Source organism: Doryrhamphus excisus, chromosome 4, assembly GCF_030265055.1.
Source record: "Doryrhamphus excisus isolate RoL2022-K1 chromosome 4, RoL_Dexc_1.0, whole genome shotgun sequence".
NCBI classification, from domain to species: domain Eukaryota; kingdom Metazoa; phylum Chordata; class Actinopteri; order Syngnathiformes; family Syngnathidae; genus Doryrhamphus; species Doryrhamphus excisus.
The window spans coordinates 6,312,598-6,325,512 of record NC_080469.1 but is presented as its reverse complement, the minus strand read 5'-3'; the positions used below and the strand labels follow the sequence as shown (position 1 = coordinate 6,325,512).

Genomic DNA, 12,915 nt, shown 5'->3' with positions numbered 1-12,915 from the left:
AAACAAGAACAAAATCCAAAGAAATACAGCTGTATTAGGTGCAGATTCATGAGTCCAGAACTCAACACAAAGGGTGGAAAACGTTGCATAATAGGTCCCCTTTAATTCTTTATGCTAATGTTAAATTGGAATTATTCAAGTTAGACAAATATCCCGCTTTGCTTCCGTTTGTGGGGTTATCCAAGGAGCTATACAAGATAGCCTCCCCTATGTATACAAATTCAACACTGGTTCATTTAATATCTGGTATGACAGCAAGTGTACGTCTTGGTTGTCGTCTCTTACCCTCTCATATTCAGATGATTTGTGGCTGCTGTTGAAAAACTGGAGGCTTAAGTGTGTGTTCTCTTGGAGAAAATCTTGAAGCTCATTCTCCTAGGCATAAAGAGGCATGACAACAATGATGTTTAGACTAAAGGGCGGCGCACTGATCTCAGACCCAGGATGTTATTAGAGATATAGCCCGTATTACTCTCTTGGTAGACTGCTCAGTGTTTTGTACTGCACTCTATTATGTGCATGTTGTGTTTGTCATTGTGCAGTGACCAAAATGATCAGCCTATCCCCCAAAGTCAGCTGGGATAGGCTCCAGTATACCCCTGCGACCCTAGTGAGGATAAGCGGCATAGAGAATGATGAATGGATGGATGTTTCAAAGAGCATATATTAAGCACAAATAATAATCATATGTGAGCATGTTTATGCTTAGCATCAACTGTCAAGGACAAGCTGGCATGACTAAAAACATGCCCTAGGATAATATTATGTAGTTACTCACACTTGCATCAGAGATCTGCATTTCCTTAATTTAATTTAACACTTTAACACCCCCTGCTAGCTATAGCTCCAGGAGTATACTCGGAAGGACAAACATTACTATGTATGGAAGCTGTCATCGAGCTGTTTCTTTACCCTTCAATGCAAACTTCTAACCATGCATAAAACACTGCATTGAACCGCTCAACCAACATACATTGTGCCATGTATTGAATTTTATGGTCAAAATAATGACATTGTATGAATAATCAAGGTGGGATTGGAGACGATTGATATAGTTTTCTCCTAGTTGCAGAGACAAGTGTGGGTTATGTCTAGACATGGCCTGACTCAGCCTGGTGGACCACAGATGTGTGCTTAATGTCCACCAGACTGACGGATGAATCAGCGGTGCCATTTGACAGACCAATAAAGCAAACATTCCACTCTCTCCCTCTTCACTGTATGCACTTTTAGCAACCTCTGTCAATACATGTACACAATCTATTTATTAGAAATGTACTTTTTGTCTTTATTTATATGACCTGAATCGGTCTTCACACTGAACTTGTAGAGACGTGGGTTCGTGTGATTATCGAATTTGCATAACTGGCCGCGATTGATGCCATAGCAGAACCCGTTGCCCGTTGAGAAGAGCGATATGGTCTTTCATGGTAGAATCTCCAACAGTCTTCAATAAGATGAGAAAAAGTTGCTCGTTTTTGAAAGACACAATCTACAGGGTTCCCAATACTTATTAAATATTGCGACAGTCATTAAGCTTGCAACACTGATCCATCCTGCAACATCTTCTTATTCTCTGGCTGACCAAGTGCATATGAGATTTGTTAAGAAGCAGAGTGACAATGTAATCTACTGTTTTAACTGCACAGACAGTCCCATTATTATGTGTTTATGAGCATGGCAATAGGTAGCACCAAATCTAAATCTATTATTTCAAAAAGGTAGCTGCAAATCTATTTGTGGTGATCCAAATTGTATGAGAATGTGTGAGAAACGCTTCAGGTCCTATTTACAATACAAAGTAAATGAACAATCAATAATGCAAAACCAAATGTTACAAAATATGCAGAACAGCCAGTCTTGAGACAGAAGCCATTTAAGACAATAATGCATGTGTTGCTATCCTGTAATGCATGGCGTGAGGCTGATATACAAGCACTGTCAATCACACTTTTAACAGTAGGCGTTGTGTTTGCAAACAGCTTGCCATGGAAGCGAAGAGGAAGAAGCCAACAGGCCACTAACACCAGCGAGCAAGCTCAATGTGACAAGACAGAAACGATCCCTCGACTTGACTCTTCTCAGCCGTCTGCCTCCGTATTGATCTTTGATTAGCACTGATACCGTACATATTAAAGTGACACGAGCAAAGCTGATGCCGGTTGCCATAGTAACAGCTCAGCTGATGGTCTGGAGATGCACACTTAATTCTCCGGAGGGTGGAGGTGCCAGATGGCATTGGTTGTGTTTACTGTCACACAGATGATGTGTACAAGCAGTAACTGAACCTATATGAACAGACATGGCATCAGTACTTGGAAATGAAATTAGTCATTTATTCATACTAGTGCTATTAAATGCATTTGTTTACTTTGTTTTAGAATGTCTTAAAAAGTCGAATATATCTCAGTCTGGCCTCTCTGACTTTATCTTCAAGGCCTCTAACATGTAATGTCCCTCTGATGTACTCATTCCTGATCCTATCCATCCTGGTCACTCCCAATGAGAACCTCAGCATCCTCATCTTTGCTACCTCCAGTTCTGCTTCCTGTCTTTTCGGTATAATAATAATACACTTTATTTAAAAGCGCCTTTCAGGACACCCAAGGTCGCTGTACAGAAGATAAAAAATGCCAATATAAAATACAAGATAAAAGACAACATACAATAAATAAGAACATACAATAAATAGGGGGAGGGGGGACCATGTGAAGCAGTTAAAGAGAATAGGCAAGTTTGAACAGATGAGTTTTGAGTTTAGATTTGAAGATGGGAAGGGTGGCTGAGTTACGGAGGTCTGGTGGCAATGAGTTCCAGAGTTGGGGAGCAGAGCGGCTGAAAGCGCTGCTCCCCATAGTGCTAAGACGTGCAGAGGGTACAGTGAGATGGAGGGACGCGGTATGGGCTTAAAAAAAGGTGCATCCCTAAAAGTTGCCACACCACCGACCACCGACACAGCATCGTCATCTAAAAACACACAATCACCATAAAACAAATGCAAAAGGAAAATGCCACAAATTAAAGTCATTAAGTATCATATTATCAATTTTGATGTCATCAGAAAATACTATTTCCCATGTATGCCAGTGTCCTACAGGCAACAGGAGATAACAGGTAACTCTTCAGGTCAGTGTCACAGCTTCATACACAATTTACAACATTGTACAAAAAAGGATAGAGAGGGAGACAAAAGGAGAGGAAGATAAGCCACACTTCACCTTGGACTAAAGATGAAGGTATTTTACTGTCACCTTGACATGCTTTCAGTCGTGTTCACTGGTTTGGTTTGTATTAGTGTGAAACTACTCAAGGCTCTGTGTAGGAGGAGATAAGTGCTGTGGAAAACAACCTGCCATTTCTACATGCCATCTGGGGACAGTTTGTCCTTTGGGGAGCGACGCCTGGCCTCAGTGGGCTGACAATGGGTGGGAGGGGAAGTGCAGCTCAGGGCTGGGAATTTGAGGAGCGCTGTAAGGAAAAGACTCCTAATGGAGTGTTTATTTATGGCAGAGAACCACATACAAAAAGCTCATCTAAAGAAGAGGGCTTGAGAACATGAGGAGATGAATTCATACGGCGTTATCTAAATGACTGCTGAACATCCCCAGCTCCTTTCCTATTCATTGCAACATCTTCCCTCCAGGTCAGCCATGCTACTTTGTGCTTGCACAAATTAAACAAAACTTACATTCATGTAAAGGCTTTTTTCAACATGTAACAGCCAAATCACTGTATGTGGACCCGTACATGTGTAAACAATTCAACATTTTGATTTAATGTTCAGTACTGGCACATTCACGCAGCAGTTCGTCACATTCTGTCTTAGAATAAAAACAACTGAGTTTTTAATGTACCTAGTGGGACCTCCATAACAGCAGAGGTGGAACCCCTAAGATCATATTAAGTTTATGTTGTGGTTGGAAACCCTAATCACAGTAGTATCTCTCGCAATAAAAACTGCACAGCGTTCAAGAGGGAAAAGCTATCAAACTAAGCCAATAGAATGAAAACAGAAAATTCCCATTGCAGGTGAAATTGAAGGATGTTATACCACTCAGCAGACACTCCAGAGATAAACCTGTACAAAATTAACATCCAAATATGCAGTTAAATATGTATCTATGACTGTTTAAATCCATGACTATTAGCCAACGAATATAAACACTAGCTGTAAAATGGTGACTTTTTTATACACCACCACAACATTTGATGCAATACCGGAGTTCCCTTAAGTGAGGGACATGAAGTGTAACAACCTCACAATATAGTCAGGACTCTACCCTGTAAACATACACAGTGCAGTGGAGAAAAGCCATGTCGATAGTTCCAAAGCGAAGGCAACATCCCCTGTTTGAGAGCATTACGCCTTCACAGTGACATATGTACATGGTGACATTGGTCAGTAGAAGGAACATGGCCGCAAGTTCTCATTATTAATCCTGGACAGTAGTAGATCATACATTTGACTTTAGCTTTGATTATGGCACACATTTACACTACGGTGGCATGGTTTCCCCAAGCTTTTGCAATGTCACAACATTTATTTCAGTTGCTTTCATTTCTAATTCACAATTTCACCCATCTGAAACAGATTCATATTTTTTCTACGACCACAGGATGTGTCCTTCAATATTGTTGTTTAACTAATGAGAAGCTCCTCGCAATATCTGGTACAATAAAGGAACATCCATTTTATTTTCCGCTTATCCCCATGAGGGTCGCGGGTATGCTGGAGCCTATCCCAGCTGTCTTTGAGCGAGAAGTGGGGTACACCCTGGACTGGTTGCCAGCCAATCACAGGGCACATAGTATAGACAAACAACCATTCACACTCACATTCATACCTATGGACAATTTGGAGTCGCCAATTAACCTAACATATCTGGAAAATAATGGAAAACGAGGAAAAACAGGGAAAATTATGGTCTTTCCAACAGAGATAGTGTATTTTTTAATATATTGTATTTTTTTAGGGCTGTTAAAGTTAAGGTGTAAATAACGATAACAGAGATTCCCTTTAAAGACACTCTTTTTTGGAGTGCAATTAACATGCTCACGTTCTGTTTGAGTCTCGTAGCTCAAATATTCAGCCGAAATGGAGAAGGAAATTTTGAATTATTTTGAAATATTTTGAATTGCAAGGTTAACTTCAAAGCTGTGGCAGATGGCTCTCTCAACGAGACTTGCTGAGTTCAATTGTTCAATTGTCACTGGAGTACATTTTTTTGATGAACTCAGATGGAGAAACTAAAGAATTGAGGACTGGATGTATTTTTTTATTGTCATTGATACAGTGGTGCCCTTGCATACGAGTATCCCAGTGCAGATACAATTTGTCTTCTTTCTGCTCCCTTTCATTCTGGATTGGATTGATTGATTGTGTCTATTTCATATTGTTTGTTTGTGTTTTTATCAATAAAAGAAACAGTGACCATATATTTCCATATACGTATCACTTAAAGCAGCGAAGCCACAGTCTGAGCGAAGCACGTGCATACAGCGTGGATGAGTCACAACATCACATACTCTTCAGTTAATTGCTAACATTTGTCAATTTCTGTCATCACCTCCTGAGAATCAAGCTATCATTACAGGAGATGGAAACTCATTTTATCAAAGTGGAAATTTAAGACCCTGAATCAATTTTTGCCTGCGTTTTTTTTTCACTCAGAAGCCAAGGTGTGTTCTTCAAAAACTTACCAAAGTCTGACATGTTTGATTTTTTTTCTTCACCTCCGCCTCAAGTGATTCACACTCCCTTCTCTTGGCACTGATCTCGGTCTCCTAGAAGGAGAGAAAAGAAAACATCACATGGCTTCTGATCAGTCAAGAACAGAAGGTTCCGGAGAGAATTTGGTAATGCAGTATTGCCAGAAAATTAGTTAATAAAAGGATCCCTAGAGCAAAATTCTGAAAGAAAAACCTTCTTTGCAGCCTACTATTGGGTTTGGCAACTAAACGCTTTCTTTCACACTGATAACATTCAAAATTTAATAAAAATACTTTCCATCACGTGTACAGTATGTTGGCCTGATGTGTGATCCTGTCACAAGACATTAAGCCACAGAAAGTGTAACCTAAAATTCCCAACTGACTCCTTTGGATTCCATTCCATTAAGCTTTAGAATGAATTTCTGTGAAATGATATTCAACTCTTTACAAAACAAAGTCTGCCTCACTTTGATATGAATGACTTATGACTTATCTTTGACAGCAACTTATGCTTTTTCTCTCAGGTGGCAGGATGTTTTAATCACAAATGTTCATTCCTGCTCCATGACACACACACATGCAACACTCACACACACTAGCATGGTGCCATGGTCCCTAAGTGACACAGAAATAAGATCCATAATGCATATCATAGCACTTGATATAGCACCTAATGGAAAACACAATCTATTTTGCCCTCGGAACGGCAGGAAGCAATGAGGGCAGAGATCAAGGCGAGCAGCACATATGAAGTTTAACCGTTTACTGTTCTCTAATCTCGTGGAATTTCATTTCGGGAAACGTGCTGCATGCACGGTTGATTCTTCCAGCAATCATCTGTCATAAGGGCCAATGTGTATGTGCATCCAGACGCACTAAAGATGGTCAATATTGGCTTTCATACCGATATCAGATTAGATATTGTCAGCAGTGTGTTACCAATACATCACATGGTTTGTCTGGTATCAGGCCAGGTATCATGCCCCCAAGTGTCAGTATCAGCCCGAGACTGAAGGTCGAGTTTATTACATGTATTATATCTAAACAGTGTAAACACAGTAAATGCAAAAATATTTCAACAATAATATTTTATCAACAGTCTTATCTTATCAATGTCTGACAATTAAAGTTCCTTTAATCAAGTTTGGGTTTTTTGGTGACTGGAGAAGCACTAGCAATATTTATAGTGTGTGTTCACGCTCGTGCGCTGTCCTCTGATTGGTTGTTTCACGGGCACGATACCAGAGCAGCGCGCTCTGAGTGGACAGCTACGGGGGCTGATACTGGACATGGTTAAGCTCTATATTATATCAGTATCACGGCCCTGGGCTTTGACACAGTATCATTTCGGCCTTTTCCCGTATCATTCATGGGCGGTTTCTAGGGTACAGGGCCAAATAATACTGTAGTATGTGATAATAACCAATACTGATAGAGACAACAGCTCTACCCTCACACTAATATTGTTTAATGAACACATTGCACTTCTAGTACATTTTACAACTTCCTGTTTTTGCAGCTGCTTTGCAGTCTCTGGAAATTGTGTGCAAGGGTACCCATTTCTCATTTGTCACGGCTACTACTTAAGAGCCACATTACACACAATGAGCAAAATGTAACACAGTCATTTCAAATGGAATATTTGCAAACCAAAGGCAAAGGCAAATAATACAGAGGCTTGTTCCTCTGTGGAGCACGGTGCACTTTGATGAGGTCTCACTCAGGCAGCGATATCACTAATAGGAAGAAAAAAAATAGTACCGATATGATCTGATATCTCCTTTTTATGCTATTATCAGCCAATATCGGACATCCCTAATGCACACATATAAAATGATAACTCCCGTTTGTGACAACAGGTGTGAATGTGAGTGTAAATGTCAGTTTATGATGCACCATGGAAAGGACACTGTTAATATTCATGGAAGTTATCATATATTTGAAAGAGTTTGCATCTCATCCATCCCTTCGTTCTGCTTGTTTTACCAGACTGATTGCTGCCCGTGTGTCCAAAGATAATTCTCTTCATAATCATCATGACGCAAACAAGGTGATAAGCTGGCATCTCTGCTGATGCGATGCCTTGAACAGTACAAACAGTACCTCCTCCCAAGGCTGTCTTGCTTAACACTGCTGATATGAACTTATGATATTTTTTTATGTACAGCCTCCAGTCTACAGTCTCTGATACAGTCTTTGATCAAAGTAGGTCGGTCTAGGTCTTATGATTATTTTGCATGATCTTTGACTCACTTAAACAGTTGGTCATTTTATTCAATAACTGTACTCTATTTATTTTGAGACGGACTGATTTACGTATATGATTACTGAATCACAAAACACCTCTGAAAAAAATTCTAAAAATGATATTAACTCTCTCCAACACTTCTATGAAACACTCTATTATATAACATTATCCTCTTGTAATATCACATAGTAATATTGTTATCCTCTGTGTCCCTCTTCTTTAAAATCTATAACTGTATTATGCTAATGCTATTGGTACATGTCACTTGATTAATGAAACAACAGTAAAACTTTTTTTTTTAATACGACACTACCTTTTGTATTTTTGCTTTTTCCTCTCTGTGGAGTCACCTTTTGTTATTAAACAATTTTTTTACAGTGCTTCATAGTCAAAATAGGTGTATCCCAATGACAGCATTGTAAGCTAGCTCAAATGAACTTTTTCACATAAGGACCGTGAATGATGGGCAAAATTCCCCAAAAAGCTTTAACGTAGGTGTAATTTAGCTATAACTTCCAACTTACACTAAAAATCAACTTATAATGCGTTGTAGAAACAGAGCTCGTTTGTAAAGTTTGGGCCTGTGAGGTCCAGTATATGCTCAGTGAGTGACTGGAGGACAGTCCAGGATGAACCCCACCTCTTGTCCCAATCAGCTGGGAAAGTAGAAAGTGAATGAACGAATGCATTATAGGGCAAAAACACAGTTTGTGTTAATGGACCTTTTAGAGATTTTTGGAGATGAGAGAATATGAATCACCTCTGTTACCCTGTATTACACTTAAATAAATACGAAACAAGATTGTTATGCTGACAGATGTTCCAACAACTCAATGGGGTTTTAAACAGCTAAAGCAACACAATCTAATCAAAACGTACCCATGTGTACACTACAAGGCACAATTATATTGAATCTAAATGACAGAGAATTACACAGGGCCTCCACAGACAGCTTGTCATCTCCCATGTGGGCTGGCTTCTAAAATGAACATTTTCCACAACCAGACGGCAGCAGCATCATACAAACGTGCACAATGAATCTTTTACTCACAAATGTGTCCACAAACACACAGCTCTCAGCCTTTTGGAAACACATTTGTTTGGAACACATTTGCCAATGTGCAATTAAAATTCCCTCTGATGAAAGATTCAAATGGCTGCCATTGTGAGTAATGAGCTACCGCATAAGTGAGGAGGCGTTAGATGCACAGCAGATGAAGATGGATGAGGAAGACCACCTCCTTAAGCTGGATCAAGCTGGCGCTAATGCAAATAAGGTGCACAAAGGACATGCTGTAGTCTCTTACACACAGAGGCACAGTTTAGCATTTCTGACTTGACTGCTGAGTCCTGAAATTAGCAAGAAAACTAAATCTAAACATATATCTTCCCAAATGGCCCAGGACAAAATAATAATAATAATGATTATCGGAATGTAAATAGTGAACTGTGGGACTGCTGGCATATGGGTCCTATATAATGGGTTACTGAGGTAAATAATAAATAATAATAATAATAATAATAATAATAACTATTTACATATTCTACCACGTATCCCATAAGTTGCAACTGACTTTTATTCAGATGTGGAGTGCACCCTACACTGGTCAACAGTGGCACACATACAGTACAGTGGACAAACAACTATTTATACTTTTACATTTACACCTATAGTCACTGACGCACGCTGCTAGTGGTAGACAATTGACATAAAATTAGAAGAAAGATTGATGAAGAAGAACCTTTGTGTTCTACAGCTCTCTGTAATGTCTAGTCCAGAGTTGCAAAGAACCATTTTATTGTCTCCACTGACCTTACCAACCTCCCACTTATTCACTTATCGCAGTCAGTGTTCAGCACCATGGAGAGCTACCCTAAATGTTTGCAAGACAACAACACAAATGCAAGTTAGTTTCTGCTGCTGCTGAAGCTATATTTTAATTTCAATGGACAGCAACATTTTATCAAAATTAAATTTGTATAGTATATTGCAACAATAACTAATTAACTCAGGACGGCTTTTCTATCCCAAAAACATGGTCTCCTGGAAAATCTCAGTACATAAGTATTGTATCGGTACTCAGGTTATGTACACAACAATTGATTTTTATCTTTATTGTCATATTGAATTGAATTTCAAATTGCATTGTGAATAATATCAATTATGTTTTATTATAAGAGAGATCATGTCGACTTGTAACTTACATGCTGGTACACATGCACAATGTACATAAATTAGTGGGCGAAACAGGGTATTTTTTGATTTCACATGAATCAGTGTTCTGTAAAGTGCCTACAAAAGTACTGCAATTGGTACCCATTCCTATATTCATGGTCTTTTTGTGAAAATGGCAGACACTGTATAATACAGATCTCAAATGCCGATATTGATCCACTTGCTGCTGGTTGGGTTTTAAAGTCTTAACTTCTAATCTAATGATGATACTGTAGGCTAATCCTGGCAGACACGCGATGTGTGTGCTGTTTCAACTCAGCTGAGATGTCATGTATGAGACCATTAAGGAGAGTATCAGAGTGCTGAGTTGGCAGTCTGTCGACAGGGTCTTCAATAGAGGATTCCCCTCTGTTACTCACCAACACCCAGCTCTGCTCGGTCTTCAGTCACGTTTAACTGCTGACTACACAGCAAACACTGCTGGGCCAGACACAGTAGTCAAGTCAACAGTCACTTGTGGTCTCAAATCATTTGAAATGTAAGTTACATAACCCCTGCAGCTTAGATGTGGGTGTGCAGGCACAGATGCTCGCACTCCACTAATGCTTCAGTGTCTATATGTGTGTGTGTGTGGACATGGTAACATGGATAATGAACAAAAACATTTACAAAAAGAGAACCGGCCTCTGTCATCACCTGCAAAGGTTTCACATTCAGTGCCCCTGACTCCAGAGAAAGCTTTATATAAAAATATATAATCTAATGACATTTTAGAGCAGTGTTTGAAAAAAAAAAATTGGAATGCCACAAATAGATTTGGCACTACCTGTTCGCCCTCGCTCAAAAAAAACATAACATACCTGGTCTGCCAGATAATAAGGAGGAGCAGAAGGGATCAGTGTTGCCAATTTAGCAACTTTGTCGCTATATTTAGCAAGTAACCAGACCTTTGTAGATACTCTTCAATAAAGCAAATAGCAACAAATCTAATAAAAACACTGAGCGACTCTGACATCCATCCATCTTACCATTTTCTATGCTGCTTATCCTCACTAGGGTCGCAGAGGTATGGGAGGTATGGGAGCCTATCCCAGTTGACTTCGGGTGACTTGCATGTTTTTGGGATGTGGGAGGAAACCGGAATACCCAGAGAAAACTCTCGCATGCACAGAGAGGACATGCAAAGATGACACAGATATGCCCAATCGAAGAATCGAACCCAGATCTTCCCGATCTCCTTACTGTGTGGCCAACATGCTAGACACTTCGTCACCGTGAGGCCCCGACCCTGACATAAAAATATGTATTGCTTTCCTTTAGAAACCCTCACAGGCGGCTCAGTTTTATTTGCGACATAAAAAGTGCAGAAAGGAAACAACAGAAGAAAGTTAATTTGTACTTTTAAACATTTTGTTTTGCTTATCATGTTTTTAATCAAATTTGACATTCATGCTTCACCTAAGCCCTTTCCATGCAACCCGCCACCACAAATAGATTCCACTCCTGTTAGAATCACTGCAGAAATATAGCCAGACATATTTCATGGGATTTTCTATATTAACATATAACTGGAGAATCCTTGGGATAATTCCAACCTATCCAGACCTTTACCTAGACCCACCTACATTGTATCAAAGACTGTAGACTGGAGGCTATACATAAATAAATGCACATCTCTAACTGCATGTTGCTGGATGTAAACCTAACTTCCAGTGGTCAACAAATTCAGATGTTAACACATGCACCCGCATCCCTACGAGAAGAACGAAATAACAGTGTAAAGACAGCAAACAGATTCATGATGATATGGGATGCATAAAGGCGGTGAGATACACATAAATGTAAAGAGACTAAATGACAAATGGGTTTGAGGTAGGATTTACTGTCCAGCAATGCAGCATTCTGTCATGGGTGCAAGACTCAAGCATATTAAATATCCTCCAGCAGCAGGAAGATGAGTATCCTTGTCTATATATCCTTGTATTTTATTCCCTTGTCTTTCTCTCTACCCACTGCCACTATCAGCGGGGTCTGACCTTTTAGGGACACCCAACACATGACTTGCCTACTGATGTCTTATGACTGAAGAATGCATGCAGAGGAGGCAAAAGACGCTCGAAAAAAGGATATAAGGACATAGCGATCAAGTCGGAGGAACTTTGCCATCATCAAAAGCCTCTAGAACTGGCAACACTGCAAAGGGAGGAAAATCTCTGTAAGAGATGCATTGCAAATTAATAATACTGCTTGATTGCAGTTGTTACCACTAAGGGTGGCCCAACCAGTCATTAGGTTTAGGAGGAAATCCCTTTTTCTACACAAGGCCATGTAGATTTAGGTTTTTTCTTCCTTAATAATACAACTTTTTATAATAAAAAAACTGCATTTTGTGTTCAGTTGGTCACTGACTGATATTTAAATCTGTTTGATGATCTGAAACATTTCAGTATGACAAATCAGGAAGCTGTGTCAATGTGTCAATGTTGTAATATGGGGTATTTACACTGAAAGAAAGACTTTAAACCTTGCAATGCTACCTAGAGTTGGTGTTCGTATTGTCACTCGGCAGAGACATGACACTTGTTTTTTATTCTCTGAGTTCAACAGCTGCCGCGGTCCAAGCAGTCCAAGCAGTCCAAGCAGTCCAAGCAGTCCAAGCAGTCCAAGCAGTCCAAAAAGTCCAAGCAGAAGCTGTTGTCAGATCAAAATATGATCGCCGCATAATTTATGCTTCTGTAATTTATTGCATCATGGCTACTGTAGTTCTTTTAGCCACAGG

At 39.6% G+C, this 12,915-nt stretch overlaps 1 protein-coding gene across 32 annotated transcripts in view; it reads right to left on the bottom strand.

Annotated features, from left to right (window-relative positions):
• Window positions 1–12,915, bottom strand: part of rimbp2b (RIMS binding protein 2b) — a 94,338-nt gene that overhangs the window by 37,708 nt on the left and 43,715 nt on the right. For 25 of the 32 annotated variants that reach the window (XR_009129693.1, XR_009129695.1, XR_009129694.1 and 22 more), the window contains 2 exons: window positions 5,701–5,784; window positions 286–375 (listed from right to left, as the gene is read on the bottom strand). The exons of 2 other annotated variants lie outside the window; for them this stretch is intronic. Coding sequence is in view for 26 of the 30 variants with exons in the window: in XM_058071965.1 (XP_057927948.1) it covers window positions 286–375; window positions 5,701–5,784 (174 nt within the window). In the remaining 4 variants the exon portion in view is untranslated. The remainder of the gene's footprint in view (window positions 1–285; window positions 376–5,700; window positions 5,785–12,915) is intronic. 5 more of the 32 variants (XM_058071975.1, XM_058071979.1, XM_058071963.1 and 2 more) reach the window with 1 other exon arrangement.